This window comes from Hordeum vulgare, chromosome 5H, assembly GCF_904849725.1.
Source record: "Hordeum vulgare subsp. vulgare chromosome 5H, MorexV3_pseudomolecules_assembly, whole genome shotgun sequence".
NCBI lineage: Eukaryota > Viridiplantae > Streptophyta > Magnoliopsida > Poales > Poaceae > Hordeum > Hordeum vulgare.
The window spans coordinates 573,118,954-573,137,571 of record NC_058522.1 but is presented as its reverse complement, the minus strand read 5'-3'; the positions used below and the strand labels follow the sequence as shown (position 1 = coordinate 573,137,571).

Here is an 18,618-nt window from a genome sequence, read left to right as displayed (position 1 = left end):
AAGGGCGTTAAACAATAGCGCTTGTTGGGAGGCAACCCAACGAATCTATCCTTTTTATTTCTGTTTTGTGTTTTCCACACTTTCATAATTCTGTTATGATTGTGTTTTTTGTGTTTCTTTTGCGTTTGTGCCAAGTATAACCGTTATGATTAGTCTTGGGGATGATCGTTTGGTCATGCTGGAAAAGACAGAAACTTTCAGCTCACGAAAAGAATTTTCATTTTTTTTCTGTAAGAGTTATTGAGTTGATCTTTTTGATGCTGATTGCTACGAAAATTCTTCAAACTGTCGTAATTTGTCAGAATTTTTGAAGTACCAGAAGTATACGAAGTATACAGATTGCTACAGACTGGTCTGCTGTTAACAGATTCTGTTTTTGTTGAGTTGGTTGCTTATTTTGATGAAACTATGGATAGTATCCGGGGGGGGGGGGTACTAGCCATGGAAGATTGAAAATACAGTAACCCAACATCAACATAAGTAGAATTTAAGTTTGCTACAGTACCTAAGGAAGTGGTGGTTTGCTTTCTTATACTAATGTTATCACGAGTTTCTGTTTAAGTTTCGTGTTGTGAAGTTTTCAAGTTTTGGGTGTTCTTATGGACAAAAAGATAAAGAGTGGCAAGAGCTCAATCTTGGGGATGCCCAAGGCACCCCAAGTTGATTCAAGGATGCCGTAAAAGCCTAAGCTTAGGTATGCCCCGGGAAGGCATCCCCTCTTTCGTCTTCAATCCATCGGTAACGTTACTTGGGGCTATATTTTTATTCACCACATGTTATGTGTTTTGCTTGGAGCGTCTTGTATCGTAGGAGTCTTTTATTTTTGTTGTGTCACAATCATTCTTGCTGCACACCTAGAGAGAGATGCATGCACTCACCGTGATTTTGTCGAGCTTCACTTATATCCTTTGGTTAGACAATTCAGCTCACATGTGCTTCACTTATATCTTTTGAGCTAGTTGCTTTTGCTCTTTGTGCTTCACTTATATCTTTTAGAGAACAGCGGCGCGTGGCTTGGTAGTTGATCTATGCTTTTAAAGTAGTCTCAAAAGGGGTAGTTATCCAAAGGGATATGAAAACTTCCACCTTCATGTGCATTGAATAGTTAGAGAAGTTTAATTCATCTCAATTAGTTTTGAGTTGTGGTTGTGGTAATATTGAAGTTATATTAGTAAGGTGTTGTGGATCTAGAAATACTTGTGTTGAAGTTAGTGATTCCCGTAGCATGCACGTATGGTGAACCGCTATGTGATGAAGTCTGAGCATGATTAGTCTATTGATTGTCATCCTTTATGTGGCGGTCGGGATCGCGCGATGGTTTATACCTACCAACCCTTCTCCTAGGAGTATGCATTGAATGCTTTGTTTCGATTACTACTAAAACTTTTGCAACAAGTATATGAGTTCTTCATGACTAATGTTGAGTCCCCTAGGAAGGGTTTCAGAATTCACTTTAGGGGGTTTCGGATATTTCCCGAAATGTTCGGGTATGAGAACACTTTATTTGGGCCAAGGGGTGAAGCTCATGAGGCTTTAGGAAGGTGCAAAAGGAGTTTTGCGAAAGGCTAGAGGCCAGACGCCAGGGACCCTGAACTCTTGCCTTGTGTGCCAAATCGACTTTGAGGGGGCTCTTTCTCCAAGAAACGACCCGAGGGATCAACATATAAATAGAGGGGTAGGGCTAGCACCCGGGGCACATCAAGATTTCCCCAAGCCGTGTGCCGGCAACCCCGCCCCTCTAGTGACGGGGGGATAACCCCGGGGTAGGCTCATCAAGCCTACTCCCCCACACTTCGGTGTAGAGAGGGGCGAAAGCTTCCTCAACTGTCGGCTCCTCCTGGCCGGCTGCGTGGCCCTTACCGACTAGGAGCATAGTTGTTTAGTCTCTGGCTGGATGGCTAGCCGCCAGCCGACTGGAGGGCACCTGTCGCATCGATCCTCGGGATGTGAAGGGGACCTTCGATTAAAGGTGAAAGTACCTCAACCCGGGTACGATGGAGAAGCATACGCATGGCTACAGTGGAGGCGGTCGTACCGCTGACCGGTGTCGGTTGCGACCCGTCAACCATGTACAGTACCCGCACGCCACCACCCACTCCATTACGTGGACCGGCGTGGCTATACTGGAGACGGTTGTACCGCTGACCGACGCCGGATCCCGCGAGACAACGGCCATCATACCGCTTGCGCCCTGCGTGGGGAGCATGCACAAATCCCGTAGGTCAGTCGGCGGGTCCCATAGCCTGATGGGATCCTGCAGCCGGCGGCCCCCTCCAGCGACAAGACTAATCATCAGTGGGCCCTCTGGCCAGCCGACTTTGAGGAGGCTCTTTCTCCAAGAAACGACATGAGGGATCAACATATAAATAGAGGGGTTGGGCTAGCACCCGGGGCACATCAAGATTTCCCCAAGTCGTGTGCCGGCAACCCCGCCCCTCTAGTGATGGGGGATAACCCCGGGGTAGGATCATCAAGCCTACTCCCCCACACTTCGGTGCAGAGAGGGGCGAAAGCTTCCTCAACTGTCGGCTCCTCCTGGCCGACTGCGTGGCCCTTACCGACTAGGAGCATAGATGTCTAGTCTCTGGCTGGATGGCTAGCCGCCACCCGACTGGAGGGCACCTGTCGCATCGATCCTCGGGATGTGAAGGGGACCTTCGATTAAAGGTGAAAGTACCTCAACCCGGGTACGATGGAGAAGCATACGCATGGCTACAGTGGTGGCGGTCGTACCGCTGATCAGTGCCGGTTGCGCCCCGTCAACCATGTACAGTACCCGCACGCCACCACCCAATCCATTACGTGGACCGGCGTGGCTATACTGGAGACGGTCGTACCGCTGACCGACGCCGGATCCCGCAAGACGACGGCCATCATACTGCTTGCGCCCTGCGTGGGGAGCATGCACAAATCCCGTAGGTCAGTCGGCGGGTCCCATGGCCTGATGGGACCCTGCAGCCGGCGGCCCCCTCCAGCGACAAGACTAATCTTCAGTGGGCCCTCTGGCCAGCCGAAGAGGATGCCAGCCCCCCCCCCCACACACATTGTACCTAATATCCATTTTGTAGGTCGGTGGTTCGTCTATAAAACCCCCTGCCCCCTCCATGCAGAGGGTCGGCCATTCTCACACACACACACACACTCATACACGTGAGGCAGATAGCGAGCCGGCTCCTCCATCTTCCTCCTCCGTCGAACAGCTCAAGGAGCATATTGTAGTTCTCTTGGTTCATCAACCACTCCGCCAGGACTAGGGGTATTATCTCCCACGGAGAGCCCTGAACCTGGGTACATCATGCGTCTTGCATTGCTAGTTACCAATCTCGTTCCCGGAGCCCGCCGGTGTCCCTTCGGTCCCAATCACTCTCGATAAGCCTACCCATGGCATATGTTGTGAGAAAACGACGACATCTAGTTCATCCTCCGTCATAGTTTTCGTTGTGCTTGGCGAAGCCCTGCGGAGATTGTTCTTCACCACCACCATCACCATGCCGTCGTGCTGCCAGAACTCATCTACTACTTCGCTCCTCTTGCTGGATCAAGAAGGCAAGGACGTCATGAAGCTGTACGTGTGTTGAACGCGGAGGTGTCGTCTGTTCGGCACTAGATCGTGATTGGATCGCGGGACGGCTTGCGATTTGGATCTCGAAGACGTTTGACTACATCAATCGCGTTTATTAACGCTTCCGCTTAGTGATCTACAAGGGTATGTGGATCTGATCTCTCCTCTTGTAGATGGTCATCACCATGGATAGATCTTGTATGTGTGTAGGCAATTTTTTGTTTCCCATGCAACGTTCCCCAACACGACGGTCGGCTGCACCCCTCAAAGTGTTGCTTCGGTAGCCGTCGAGGTAGAGTAGGACATGTGACACGCATCGGCTCACGGGACTCGAGGCGCCACCATCTCACATACCCTACTCTTCACCATCGGAGCCTGGAAACTTCACGGTGCCGGTGGACGTGAGATCTATGATGGATCCGTCCTGGAAGGAGCCGGTGACGTCCACTATTATGTGATTCTGCACCATACGGGGCACCGAAGAATGTGACTCCGTCTCCCTCGCCCATAGCCTCGTGCGGCAGGGCACGACATGCCATATTTGCGTCACACCCTGCCATGAGTTCACCTTCGCCTCGACGCGCCAACGAACTAGTTGCGCATTCGCCATCGCGTTCGAATGCCAGACGGACCTCATCGCCTCCGATGAAGCAGCGACGACACACCTCGTGGAGAGGAGTGGGTAGGGTTTGGTACAATGAGCAAATGAAGACAAATATATGTGAGGTCGGATGATGAACGCTCCTAGGCCATCTCATATCCACATCATATTTAGGTTGGATATGAGGAGTATCGGTTAGACCAGACGTTTGAGGCCAGTTTGATGCGTTGTCTGGGTCAAGGTTTTTCGCTCATGAGTGGTCGACCGTGTGCCCGGGATGTTTGAGGGACGTGTCCGCTCTACCGGTTTGATATTCTGTGTTCCATTTAAACATGGCCTTATTGATGTTTCTCCCACCTGACTCCCATGTGCAAGACTTGGTCGTAATGACCCTACAGTGCAAGACTATGTTCAATATCATACGGATGTAAGTTGATGGCAGTGATCGTGACATACTGCCATCGTTGTTGTATGCGCAAAAGACTGTGTTCTGCCCAGCTAGCCTGGATCCTCGCAGACAAATTTCCTACTGTATAAAAAATCTCCATCCTTAAAGTCAAGGTCAATACAAATATTCAATACTTTTGACGCTGGTAGGTTACTTTGTTTTGCATTGTCTTCCTTCTTGGTACGAGCGTACACGCCCATGATCATCTTGCAACTACAACCGCGATATACAAACACACGCGCAGTTTATCTATGTTTTGTCTGTTTGGATCAACATGTTATTTTTTCATTTGGATCGATCATGTGCTTAACGTGCCGAACCTTTTTCATCCGTGTGACAGGTTTATGGCCATTTTTGATTTTTTTTGTTACATATGTTTAAATAAAAGTACATGTAAACATTAAATTGTCTCAAATATATTTAAAAGTTTAAACCAAATAAATATCTCATAATTCACAAGCCAAATAAACATTAAATTATCTCAAATACATCTAAAAGGAAAGGTTGCCGATACATCTAAATGGATGACCAACCCAGTTGCCATGATCTTTTCATCGTCGGTGAAGAATCATCGAAATCACAAATAACATTGTAGAAGAAAAACTCATTGTCGGGGTCCATTTATACCTTATGAGTAAAGCGTCGAACAACTTGCGGGCGTCTTGTGCAAATCCGGCCGGTGAGGAGCCTCGCACTCCACCGAGACAAAATAATGGAGTTGGGCGACGAAGACGATGGCGACGACATATGAGGGCTACCGGGAGGGGTCAGTCTACGACCGGTTGGCTGGCGACGACAACAAGAGTGGGAGGCGGGGCGGGACGGAGCGTTGGAGGGGAAAGAAAAGAGAAGAATGACGTATATGTGCCACCAACTGACGGGTTAGGGAAAAGAAAAGGACGAACGACGCGACGTCCATCTCGTGTCCGCACCGACGTAAATCCGATCCAAACTTAAGTCTGAAACAAATCACGAGCGAAAAAAAAAACATGCGTCCGTTTGATCGCCCAGGTTGCTCTAACAAATTAACACAATGCTAGTCAAAAAAAAGTTGAAAAAATATGGCAGTATTAGCACAAGAAGTCCATTTGGTTTAATAACCAACCAAACCAGAGATAATCAGTGGGCTGCTCGATCGTCCAGAAGCCGCCGCCCCTGTTGACCCTCCGACCGACGACCAGCGGTGCAGGTGCCGCCAGGTCAAGCGTACGTGTCGATGGTCCAGTCGCCACCGGCTCATCAGGCCCTCCGTTAGATCTTGGACGGCTGAGATCATTTCGGTCAGCTGGTACTTAAGAAGGTTGTGAGTGGGCTTGGTCTTCAGCTCGCCGGCCATGCTCGCTCACTCGTTTCGTCTGGTCCGGAGACAACTTGACCATTCTATACCTAGTTTTTCTTTTAAAGTTCTTTACCTAGTTTTTGTAGGGGAACTATACCAAGTGTTTGGTTGGTGCTATTAGTAGCTGATTAGTTTGTCTCAAAAAATTAGTGGTTGATTAGCATAGGGCATAATTATACTTCAACTAAGGCTGGTCACAATGGGGAGTAACATAAGGTAGGAACCTACACACTTTTCTAGACTATGTTCCTACCTCCACAATGGGGAGTAACATATATGTAGTGTCATGCAACAATGCATTTATTAGGCTATAGACTCATTGTTTGTTGGAGTGTGTGATGTTCCGGTAACTTAGCTAGTTACCACAAGCACCTCTCTCTTCATTAAATATGTGCCACATAAGCAAAGTTGTATTGGAGTGTGTGATGTTAGTGCTAAGTTCCTTCCCATTGTGACCAGCCTAACCACCGGTAGCATAAACAGCCGGTTGCTCATTAGTTAGACTGGAAATTTGAATGGTTGGATGTTATCCAATGCAATATGGAATAAAAGAGCATCCACTTTAATTTGTGTTTTCGTCATTCTCAAAGGACAGGGTAATACATTTCTTGTTTCACCAAAGAAAAAGAGGGCATATATTTATTTCTTTTTTTGCGGGAAAGGGAGTACTATATTATATTTCTTAATAGTCGTTAAAAATGTAGGACGACACCACCGAGGCCCTCACCGTCAAAACTGCTGGTGCAAGTCGTGCAAGATAAAATGACAAGTACGACGCGGCAATGGTTCGTGAGCGAGCGTGTTGGCGAGGGTGCGGTGCGGAAGGTAGTTTGTGAGGGAGCGCGACGAAGTACCGGCCGATCACCCCTCGCAAAAACTAATAATTTTGAATTACAATGGACCATTTAAAAGAATAGAAGTGTCTATAACTCATATAGGTGAGGTATAATTTGATCACATTCACTTCTTGATAAACCAAAACAAATACTCCCTTCGTTTCTAAATATAAGACATTTTAGAGATTCCATTAGAAAACTATATACGGAGCAAAATGAGTGAATATACACTCTAAAATATGTCTATGTACATCCATATGTAATTCATAATGCAATCTTTAAAAGGTCTTATATTTAAGAACGGAGGGAGTACAAAGTAATACAATCCACATTAACACATACATATCTTATAGTATCACATTCAATGACTAAAAGATGAATGAGACATAACTAAAACTCAACATAAACCCGTAAAAGAATTTATGATGCGCCTTATGATTTTGAGTTGGTGAAGTGAAATACAAGCCCAAACGAGTGTCCATTTTACTCGGCTAAATTTCTCATCAGGAAGCATTGGTTACCAGTGAAATTCTTAAAAAAAATACAGTCCACAAACAAACATACGGGAATTTGACCGAACAAGTACAAGGACCAAGCACGGTCAGTAGCGTGCGTGCGTGCGTGTGCGTCACAGTCGCTCTCCTTCTCCTCCGGCTAGTTCCTCCTCCCTTCCTCCCTCGCTCAAGCTCATCCCCTCCCCTGCTTCCCCCCCCCCTCTTCCCATTCCCAAGCCCCGACTCACACCCGCAACTGACGCCATGAGAGGGGAACCCGACCTACATAGCCCCCGCTAGCCTCTCCGCCGCAAGAATCCGCGGCCTTCTTCCACGCTCCCGTCCGTGCAAGAAAGATGCGGCCGTCATGGGGGGATCTCGCCGTCGTCTGGTGCTGCTTCTTGCTCCTCCTGCTCCTCCCTTTCCTGTCCCATGGCAAGGACATGCCCCTGGGCTCCACCCTCACGCCGGGCGGCAACTCGGCGGCGTGGGCCTCGCCCAACTCCACCTTCTCCCTCGCCTTCGCGCCGTCCCCGACCTCCCCGTCGCTCTTCGTCGCCGCGGTCACCTACGCCGGCGGCATCTCCATCTGGTCCGCGGGCGCCGGCGCGCCCGTCGACTCGGGGGGCTCGCTCCTCCTCTCCTCCACCGGCGACCTGCAGCTGGTCAACGGCTCCGGCGCCGTGCTCTGGTCGTCCGGCACCGCCGGCCGGGGCGTCTCCGCGGCCGCCCTCCAGGAGAGCGGCAGCCTCGTGCTCAAGAACTCCACGGGCGGCGCCGTGTGGCAGTCCTTCGACCACCCGACGGACACCGTGGTCATGTCCCAGAACTTCGCGTCCGGCATGAACCTCACCTCCGGCTCCTACGTCTTCGCCGTCGACCGGGCCACCGGCAACCTCACGCTCAAGTGGGCCAACGCCGGCTCCGCCACCGTCACCTACTTCAACAAGGGCTATAACTCCACCTTCACCGCCAACAGGACGCTCAGCTCCCCAACGCTCACGATGCAGACCAACGGCATCGTCTCCCTCACCGACGGCACGCTCAACGCACCCGTCGTCGTCGCCTACAGCAGCAACTACGGCGAGAGCGGCGACATGCTGCGCTTCGTGCGCCTCGACTCGGACGGCAACTTCCGCGCCTACAGCGCCGGGCGCGGCAGCGGCACGGCCACCGAGCAGTGGTCCGCGGTGGCGGACCAGTGCGAGGTGTTCGGCTACTGCGGCAACATGGGCGTGTGCGGCTACAACGGCACGTCGCCGGTGTGCGGGTGCCCGTCGCGGAACTTCCAGCTCAACGACGCCTCCAACCCCCGAAGCGGGTGCAGGCGCAAGGTCGAGCTCCAGAACTGCCCGGGCAACTCCACCATGCTCCAGCTCGACAACACGCAGTTCCTCACCTACACGCCGGAGATAACCACCGAGCAGTTCTTCGTCGGCATCACCGCGTGCCGCCTCAACTGCCTCTCCGGCAGCTCCTGCGTTGCCTCCACCGCGCTCTCCGACGGCTCCGGCCTCTGCTTCCTCAAGGTGTCCAACTTCGTCAGCGCGTACCAGTCGGCGTCGCTCCCCAGCACGTCCTTCGTGAAGGTCTGCTTCCCCGGCGATCCCAACCCGCCCGTCAGCGCCGGCAGCACGTCCTCCTCGCGGTCCTCCGGCCTCCGCGGGTGGGTCGTGGCCCTGGTCGTCCTCGGCGTGGTGTCCGGGCTGGTCCTCGCCGAGTGGGCGCTGTGGTGGGTGTTCTGCCGGAACAGCCCGAAGTACGGGCCGGCGTCGGCGCAGTACGCGCTGCTGGAGTACGCGTCCGGCGCGCCGGTGCAGTTCTCGTACCGCGAGCTGCAGAGATCAACCAAGGGGTTCAAGGAGAAGCTGGGCGCCGGCGGGTTCGGCGCCGTGTACCGCGGCGTGCTGGCGAACCGGACGGTGGTGGCCGTGAAGCAGCTGGAGGGGATCGAGCAGGGGGAGAAGCAGTTCCGGATGGAGGTGGCCACCATCAGCAGCACGCACCACCTCAACCTGGTCCGCCTCATCGGCTTCTGCTCCGAGGGCCGGCACCGGCTGCTCGTCTACGAGTTCATGAAGAACGGCTCGCTCGACTCCTTCCTCTTCGGCGCCGGCAGCAACAGTAACGACAGCGGCAAGGCGATGTCGTGGGCGACGCGGTTCGCGGTGGCGGTGGGCACGGCGCGAGGCATCACGTACCTGCACGAGGAGTGCCGGGACACCATCGTGCACTGCGACATCAAGCCGGAGAACATCCTCCTCGACGAGCAGCACAACGCCAAGGTGTCCGACTTCGGGCTCGCCAAGCTCATCAACCCCAAGGACCACCGGCACCGGACGCTCACCAGCGTGCGCGGCACCAGGGGGTACCTGGCGCCGGAGTGGCTGGCCAACCTGCCCATCACCGTCAAGTCGGACGTGTACAGCTACGGGATGGTCCTGCTGGAGACGGTGAGCGGGCACCGGAACTTCGACATCTCGGAGGAGACGAACCGGAAGAAGTTCTCGGTGTGGGCGTACGACGAGTACGAGAAGGGGAACATCCTGCCGATCGTGGACCGGCGGCTCGCCGGAGAGGAGGTGGACATGGCGCAGGTGGAGCGCGCGCTGCAGGTGAGCTTCTGGTGCATCCAGGAGCAGCCGTCGCAGCGGCCGAGCATGGGGAAGGTGGTGCAGATGCTGGAGGGGATCATGGAGCTGGAGCGGCCGCCGCCGCCCAAGTCGTCGGACAGCTTCATGACGGTGACCACGGCCACCACGGGCGGCTCCGCCAGCGGCGTCAGCAGCAGCGTGGCGTCCACGTTCGCCTCGTCGGTGGCGGCGCCGCCGGCGCCCGTGCCGTCGCCGAACGTCGAGCAGGAGATGTCCGTGGGGCGGTCGGCATCCGCCCGGACCCGCGAGATCGCGTCGCTGCCGCTGCGCTCGTCGGAGCCATACATGACAATGTAGTAACAAGTGCAGCTGATCTTCCGTGCTTTGATCGAAGGGAAACCGCGCGGATCAGCGAGCAAGTTAGGGAATTGGTAGGGTGATCTGCTAGGCTTTGGTCTTCAGAGTGGCTGTGAGATTTGGCATACTTGAGAGTGAAATGTAAGCCAGCCAAATCACCCACAATTTGTAAGTAATAGAACTAGTCCAAACACAGACAATGCGGGACTCGTCGTAATTTGTACGTACAAATAATTGAAATTTGTAGCATGGAGGGCAGACTTGGTGGTGCATTTCGGATGCAGGATCGGTGATGCTGACCGCGCTCTGTGTTGGTGCTCAATTCATATGATTCTGGGCTCCGATGATTGTCATTAGTGGTAGCAGTGCCTTGGTGGTATGGCACTGGCAGTTTTAGTTGGCACCACTGGGCAGCTGGATGATTGTCATCAGTCTAAGCAGACTTGTCCGTCAACTTGAACAAGTGTGCAAGTTGGATGGATGAATGAATTGGCCGCCCGGGACCCGTTTGTGGATCAAGTGGCAGTGGCACTGGCACTGGCACCACACCAACCACAAGAGAATCCTGCATCATGTGTCACTTTTTGTCATCACTAGCTGATGAGATGCACCCCGGACTCCATTAATGCTGGGTCTGGGAGGATAGGCATGTGATGTGGTTGAGGTCCGTGTTTAATGCCTGGTTCATGGAAACAGCTGCTGTCCGTACTGTCACTGGTGGAGACAGAGAGCAGTGGAGCTCGTATTCGGATTTTTTTTGACGATTTTGATCCATGGGATGAAAGTATTTCATGGAATGAACTCTGGTTGAAACCATTTCACGATCTGACCTTTTTTGAAACGCCAGAGCCTGTGACGTTGCAGACGCACATAGAAACGCCAGTCTATTATGACGTTGCAGACGCACATAGAAACACCAGTCTAATGTGGCGTTGCAGGCCACGAGTGAAACGCCATGGTCCATGGCGTTTCAGCAGTACACATGTTGCAGGCAACATGCCGTGGGCTGGCTGGATGTCGTCGCTGCATTTCATAGTGGGTCTGCAACGCCAGCACTGTTGGCGTTTCACAATCGGCCTGCAACGTCACATTAGACTGGCGTTGCAAGAAAGAAAAAACGCCACGGTAGACAGACGTGTCACTGTAGGGCAGCAACGCCAGCACTGTTGGCGTTTCACAATGGGTCTGTAACGTCACTGTAGACTGACGTTGCAAAAAAGAAAAAACGCCACGGTAGACAGGCGTATCACTGTAGGGCAGCAACGCCACGGCTTGTGTCGTTTCTAAAAGGGTCAGATCTGGTTCATTTTGTGCTCATGTTTAAAAAAAAGTTAAAAAAGTGAAAAAATCCCTTGGATCCATTGTTGTACAGTGTGCCTGTCCGCTTCTCGGCTTGAGTCAATTATTTACTTTAGATAGGACAAGATAGAAATCTTGTCATCAATTGGTTTCGTAGTGTAGTGGTTAGCACTCCAGACTTTGAATCTGGCGACCTGGGTTCGAATCCCGGCGAGACCTTCTTTTATTTTCCGGTCTTCTTCCTTTCGAGAATCATATTCTCGCCTGCTTGTTCACTCGTTTTTCTTTTCCTTATCGACTTGATCGCACTTGCACTGCGGCGTCCATTCCATGTCGCGTCTTTATCTTATCTAGACTCAAGCTCGTCATATTATTTTATTAGTGTTACTATTAGTATATTTAGTAGTGGCAGAAACAAGAGCAACATCATCAGCCGAAGCTGTGGAGAAGGCGCATCACTGTCCGGCTAATGGTCAATCGGGAGGAAGAAGACGGAAAGGAAAAACTAGACCACACCACACACATATATTCTTCCATGTTTTTTTCAACGCACGTGGGCTTGAAAATGTCAATCATCCCCCACCATGCGCGCGCACTTCCCAGCTCTAATGATTCCCTTTTACCAATTCTGACAGCGACGAGGAAGCTGACACTTCTAGAGACATCCCCAAGTCATCATACGTTACTCAACAAAAAGAAAACAGAGAGAGAGACTCGTCGCAAAGAGTCAAAAAAACCCGGCAGAAACCTCAGTCGTCCTGAGTTCTAGAGGTTGGATCAGTGAGGAAAACTAGCCGGTGCATTGTCATTTTCTTTTCTGTACATACATACACAGTCGTTTACAGGTTGGATCAGTGAGGAACTACGCCGGAGTCAGCCCCCTGCTGCTGTTCAGTACTCCACCCAGTTGATGTCCAGGTCCTTGAGCTTCAGGAGCCACTTCTGCGCGTCCAGGGGCACGCTCGCCTTGTCTGCTTTACTGCTGCCGGCGGCGCTCGGAGATTCGGGCTGGCTCTCGTCATCGGGGTCCACCTGCTTCCGGGGCCGCCTTGGTTCGAGCGAGAGGAGCCGGGAGACCTCCTGTATCCCGCCCCATTTCTCCAGGGCCCGGGCAATGTCGTAGCGCCCTGCCAACCACAACAAACGGAGTATGAATGGAGACTGTTACTAGGAAGGCAGACCGGCCATGGTGGACCAACAGAGAATTAGAGACCACATGACTGGTGGCACTGGCATGATAGATAGAAACCCGTGGCACGGCGATGTTGCCGTTGCCGTCATCAATCTGGCATATAAGAAGCCGCGAATGCGACCAGTAATGTCAACTAGTGCATCAATTTCTTGATCATGGACCAAAAAACGTCAACAATAACGGTTGTACTCCCTCCGTTCCTAAATATAAGTCTTTTAAGAGATTTCATTAGAAGTCTACATACGGAGCAAAATGAATGAATCTAACTCTAAAGTATGTCTATATACATCCGTATGTAGTCTACTAGTGGAATCTCTAGAAAGACTTATATTTAGGAACGGAGGGAGTAGAAAACTACAGAAATTTGGTGTAAAAGGTGAGGGGGGGGGGGGGGTCCGGTATCTTAAGCAAATCCTAACAGGTAGTGCAGTGGCATGGCCCACAGCTATCTGACCATATAAAAGTAGGCAATAAAAATGATACGTTGACTAATTACGTGGCCAAAATGGGGTACCAGCTGCAATCGACATATGTAAGAAAAACGGTCAATCGCATACCAAACTTGGTCTACGTAGAAGTAATCAAAAGTACCTGCCCTCTCAAAAGCCTTTCTGCTTGGCATGTAAGAAGGGTCCATCCCCCAGTTCTTCTGGAATCTCCTGATCTGTAGACAATGATCATTGTTAGTGTGTACTCCCTCCGTTCCTAAACATAAAGTCTTTTTAGATGTTCCACTAGGGGACTACATACGGATGTATGTAGACATACTTTAGAGTGTAGATTCACTCATTTTGCTTCGTATGTAGTCCCCTAGTGAAATCTCTAAAAAGGCTTATATTTAGGAACGGAGGGAGTAGTACTTATGACACTCAAGGCATATGCTGAACATGTAACAAATAAATAAAATTGAAACATGATACAACAAGTATGGTATATGAAGAACGGAGCGCTTGCTATCGTTTCCCTTTCTAACAATCTCATTGTTATCAACAAAAAAATCTAACCAGGAAAGGTTTAACTACTTCATCTCCAAGATATGATAGTGTTGAAACTTATACTTGACTTGACATGTCGAAAAGCAGAGGGAGGGACCGCATGTTGTCTTACCTCTTCTTGCAAGTTCTCCAGATTATCCCAGTAACCTCTTGGTTTCCGATTTTTATAAGAAAGGGAAAGATTCATTAAGGTAGCAATCTTCCTGAACCCACCCATCCGTGTTATAGCCTTCTCGATATCAACTCTTCCATGTGTCCGAAGATGTTTTCTCTTAGGCATGAAACCATCCTGACCATGTTTTTCAATAAAACTACCAAGTTCTGATTTCAGGACCTCGATGTCCTTTTGCAGGCCAGGAACTTTTGGTCTCTGCCTCGTGGAACTTGAAGAGCACTGTACAGATGCTTGCTCCGACTGCCGTCCTTGTGTGTAACAGAGAGGAACAGTATCTGGAATCGTTGGTGCATCCGAGTGAACTGTGGAATTACTTCTCTCAGCTTCTGCCTTTTCAACATAATCACGGATTGCACATAAATTTGATGGAAGATCTTCGTATATGACCTGAAAAGGATAAAACAAAATGTTTTGATTTATTTTCCACCAAAGATGAGAACAACAACAGTGAGAGAGCCATGAAATGTTGTCATTCGCACAATGATGCAACACAAGCAGATGACCTACAAATATTTGACATCAGAACTGTCTTTATTAAATTCACTATCATGTTTGCATAGCGATGATACCTTGTAATGAGAATTCCTTCAAAATAAATATTTTTATGCCTGAGATAGATGTTTGTAGCTAGCATAAAATTAGGAAAAATAATCCCTAGGATACTCTTGAGAGATAACCTAATACGGAATTATTGTTATCAAGAGAATGAAATACCAGTTATTATCCTTGGGAGAGACAAATGCCAATTTTTACAGATAGTGGATACAAGTTTATACTACTTCAGAGTATATAGATTCATTCAGTTCATCATTTGTCTGGAACAAACCTGTGACTGTAACTGGTGTAAGAAATAAAATGAATCAGTAAAAGGATAAAAAGTAAAGTCTGCAACATGAGCATGATGGTACATTCAACAAGATGATACATCCACACAAAGGTTGTGTTGTAAATAATAACACCCCGGGGTTACATCAGTGCTAGTGTAGTTCTTTCCCAAATAAATAATCTGGAAGATCAGGGGCACACACAACCATTTTTTATTTCAATTTTCTACTTCACAACAATAGGGTCTTTTTTGGATTAAGTGCAAAATAGTGACATGCATAAAATGCACATATTGTTCCTAGAACAAAGTTGTGAATACCTCTTCAAGGATAGACTCTGAGAGAAAGGTATCTTTATGCATCTTAGTCTCGACCATATACTTCAGCAGTGTGTGTTGATCTCCAAGCTGTTCGAGGCGCCATTTTCCTTTAAATGAGTAGAAATCACCCTCAACTTGCTCAAAGCTGATCTCACGTTCAAGTTTCTCACGAAGATCCATTACAACACGAGCATGAAGTACCATATAAAGTAGGCCTTTGCAGCCCTCCTGGGGAAAAAAATCTGAGATGTTACAAAGGTTGCACGGCTAAAAAACAATCAAATTGAACTAAATTCTTTTGAGAAGGATCTTTGGGACAGGGGGCATTGATCTTTTTTTATTCATAAGTGTGATCCCTTCTGTACAGTATTCCGCGACAATATATGTGAAATAAAACATTGAACTCGTAAGCATCAGAAAGTTTCAGAAATCTCTTGGGTAAAAGCCAAAAAAAGAAACTACAAATGATAAACTAGCTAACAAGCAGAAAGTGAAACTGTGGACTGACAACTCTGTGAAAAATACATGCAATGCTCCAACCCCAAACTTAAATGCTATTTACAAACAAGCAAACAGAACCTCATGTAAAACATTAACAGAATTTGTACCTGTAATATTCGAACCTTGTTATTATCACGAAGAATAATCCGACTGATAGCCAGGTTTGGTATAATCCTACAAGATAGCCATATTAGATCATAGCTGCGTATTGGAAATAGACTATGTGAACTCTAAACACTGCATAAAGATAAAACTGCTTACTCAGGTAACTTCTCATATGCTGTTAGTGCATTCCATACTTCTCGAACTGGTGCTTTCACGGTTATACTAGCAACAACACACCTATGAGCCCCTTCACGCTCCTTCACCCAAAGCATTCCACAAGAGAAGATAATTTTCTTAGTGTGCTTTCCATGAAATTTAAGAATCCAAGGATTTGATAGGTATAAGCTTCGTTAGTTACCAAGAGGCCATCAAATCGCCGAAGATGGATCTCATCTACCACACAAGGCCTATCAAGCCTGCAGACACTTCCATATACACCCCATTTGCCATTCAACTCAGGAGGGGGTGAAGCAAGCACACCACCAAAACCAGAAGATGCAGGCGCTTCTTTGAACTTACTAGAAGAGATGACATCATTCTCGATTGTTGCACTACGCAGGTTAAGTGGCTTGGACTCTGCACCGGTAAATTTTGTAGGTCCAAATTTATGGTTTTCTAAATACATTTTTTCAGATCTGAAAGCCAAGGCTGTAAGATTCACAGGAAGATCCGACCTTATAATCCTCTCAAGAAATATTGCTGGGAAATTAAATCGTGGTATCACATTAACTTCATACAGCAAAATCGCACTAGCGGACCTGATACAAAACCAAACAGGGGTCATATGAGATTTATGAATGGAATTTTTTTTCTGATGTTCAAAAGACTAATGCGATGAAAAATCTAAGGATCCCTGAAATCAAAATATTTCTGTATCACGGCATCAAGTTGTAGAAGATAAGCCACTGTGGTCTTACAAAGCTGGATGCTCACTGAAGGCATATGTTACAAATAACGCATAAAAATGACCACAGGATGCACACCTTGGACCAGCCCTGACGGACCATTTCCCTTCAAACTTCTTGAAATCACCATCAACCATGGAGAAGTGGAGCTCTCGTCCATCAACCTGCACGGTAATTGTTACCGAGCAATCGAGTAAATAAGGACACATAGCTCAACAAAGTAATATGAGGGGGACTATTCATCCTCTTTAAATCTGCTACCCACAACTTAACAAGAAGAAACAGCAGATGCAGAGACACCTATAGTAAAAATGCATTCACAAGTGGACCTAATCAGCTGGTGTACAAATGCTACCCATACATTCAGTAAGAGCGCACCTCCAACATTTCAGTGACATCTCATTTTGCCCCACGAATAGCGGCCAATGAGAAAAATGTACTAGAGTATCAACTAACAAGTAGTAACATCTGAACTGTGATCAAGGTCAATGCAATTTAACAATTACTAGCAGGAGATGATGGCGAACTGTGAATCTATGATCAAGTTCAATTCAATTTAACCAACAATTAGTAGCAGGAGATCATGGTGAACAGAAGATAGCACGTACCGCATCCGGGACCTCCCGGAGATCCAGCACGACGCGTGCCTCGATGTGCCAGTAGAGCGCTTGCTGCAGCCCCCTCTGCTCCAGCCATATCCTGCCCTCGTGCGGGCACGGGATCCTCCCACTGCACGCAATTTCCCCCAAATCAGAACCATTCAACGGCGTTCCAATGGTGAGGAAGGGATCGATCGAAACGGCGGGCGGAGGACGGGAGATGCGGACCTGTGCACGAGGTTGGGGACGAAGTCGGCGAGGCGCTCGTAGTCGGTGATGATGCGCCACACGGTGTCGACGTCGGCGGCCACCGCCACGGACGCGAACACCCGCCGCTCGCGCCACGACACCACGTCCACGTCGCACTGCACGCTGGGCCCCGCGCGCCTGGTGCCGCCGCGGTGCTGCCGCTGCTCCCGGTGGTGCTGCTGGTCGTCGGCGCCCCAGTGGTCGCCCGTGGCGGCGGCCGAGGCTGCGACGGCGCGGCCGCCGGGGGAACTACCGCGGTGCCGCGAGAGCAGCGCTGGGCTCGGAGTCCGCGGGAGGAATGGGGCGGCGGGGGCTGGGGCGGGGGAGACGAGGGCCCGCATGGCTCCCGCGGGCGGCCGGCCGGCGGCTGTCTGAGCTCTCCGAGAGGAGGAGTGGAGGGGGAGCCGCCGGGGAAGGAGGGGACGAGAGCTGCTCACCTCACCCGGTTCGAGTGGGTGGCGACTGGGGACGGAGTGGGCTGTGAGCCACTGACGTCCGGGGCCCAGCGCGTCGGCGACGTGGGATTTTTTTTCTGCTGCGTGGCGGTAGGGAAGGAGAGGTCGGGGCCCGCCCGATGTGGGGCCGGCTAGTCAGCCTGCGACTTGTACGCGGTCAGCGCCCGCGCCTCCCGTGGGGGAATATCCACCTGCCCACCGCTGGAGCCGATTGATGTTAACCACTTCCCTTAATTCTAGACCAACTTAGATCACAGTTCTCAGTCATCCTTCTCCTCCTAGCGCCGCCGCCGCCGCCGCCGCCGCCTCACACGATGCCGATCTTCCACTCCCACTCGCAGCCCCTCCTCGCCCACCACCACCACGACAATGCCGGCGACCTCCTCTCCTGCGCGCAGGGCAGCAGCAGCGACGGCTCCTTCCCCACCACCACCACCACCAACAACAACAATGGCCTGCTGCGGACGCGCTCCCACGAGGACGTGCGCGTACAGTCCGCCGGGAGCGACGAGGCCGAGGCCTGCTTCGAGGGGCGTCGCCGCGCCGGCGATATGGGGTACGTGAGCTTCGAGGACATGGTCCTCTTCGAGGCGTTCCGTGAGGGCAATGGCCGCTCGTCGGAGGCGGGGGCAGTGACGACGGCGTCGCGCATGTACACGCGCGTCGCACACCGCCGCTATCGCCGGCGGTCCCCGGGGCCGCTCGGGACGCGCCGCGGCGGCGCCATGCATCGCTTTGTGAAGAAGTTCGTCTGCCCTTGCCTGGCCT

The 18,618-nt window shown here is 50.5% G+C and overlaps 2 protein-coding genes and 1 non-coding gene across 4 annotated transcripts; 2 read left to right on the top strand and 1 right to left on the bottom strand.

The window, feature by feature from the left end:
• Positions 1 to 7,184: 7,184 nt before the first annotated feature.
• On the top strand, positions 7,185 to 10,503 carry LOC123394961 (G-type lectin S-receptor-like serine/threonine-protein kinase At1g34300). The gene has a single exon (XM_045089868.1). It carries the CDS (start codon positions 7,637 to 7,639, stop codon positions 10,229 to 10,231), a length of 2,595 nt encoding a protein of 864 aa, XP_044945803.1. The 5' UTR covers positions 7,185 to 7,636; the 3' UTR covers positions 10,232 to 10,503.
• Positions 10,504 to 11,677: 1,174 nt separating this feature from the next.
• TRNAQ-UUG lies at positions 11,678 to 11,749 on the top strand. The gene has a single exon. It is a non-coding gene; the product is annotated as a tRNA-Gln (tRNA).
• A 562-nt stretch (positions 11,750 to 12,311) lies between these two features.
• Positions 12,312 to 17,883, bottom strand: LOC123394960. Of its 2 annotated transcripts, none has more exons than XM_045089866.1 (10): positions 17,375 to 17,883; positions 17,156 to 17,276; positions 16,626 to 16,711; positions 16,001 to 16,400; positions 15,799 to 15,899; positions 15,645 to 15,711; positions 15,037 to 15,264; positions 13,830 to 14,279; positions 13,314 to 13,386; positions 12,312 to 12,657 (listed from the first exon to the last, which is right to left on the bottom strand). In XM_045089866.1, the coding sequence occupies exons 1-10, from the start codon at positions 17,734 to 17,736 to the stop codon at positions 12,422 to 12,424; spliced, it is 2,124 nt and encodes a 707-aa protein (XP_044945801.1). In that variant the 5' UTR covers positions 17,737 to 17,883; the 3' UTR covers positions 12,312 to 12,421. The 2 variants fall into 2 exon arrangements, with proteins under 2 accessions (XP_044945801.1, XP_044945802.1); XM_045089867.1 differs by lacking the exon at positions 12,312 to 12,657 and adding an exon at positions 12,664 to 12,815.
• Positions 17,884 to 18,618: the final 735 nt, after the last annotated feature.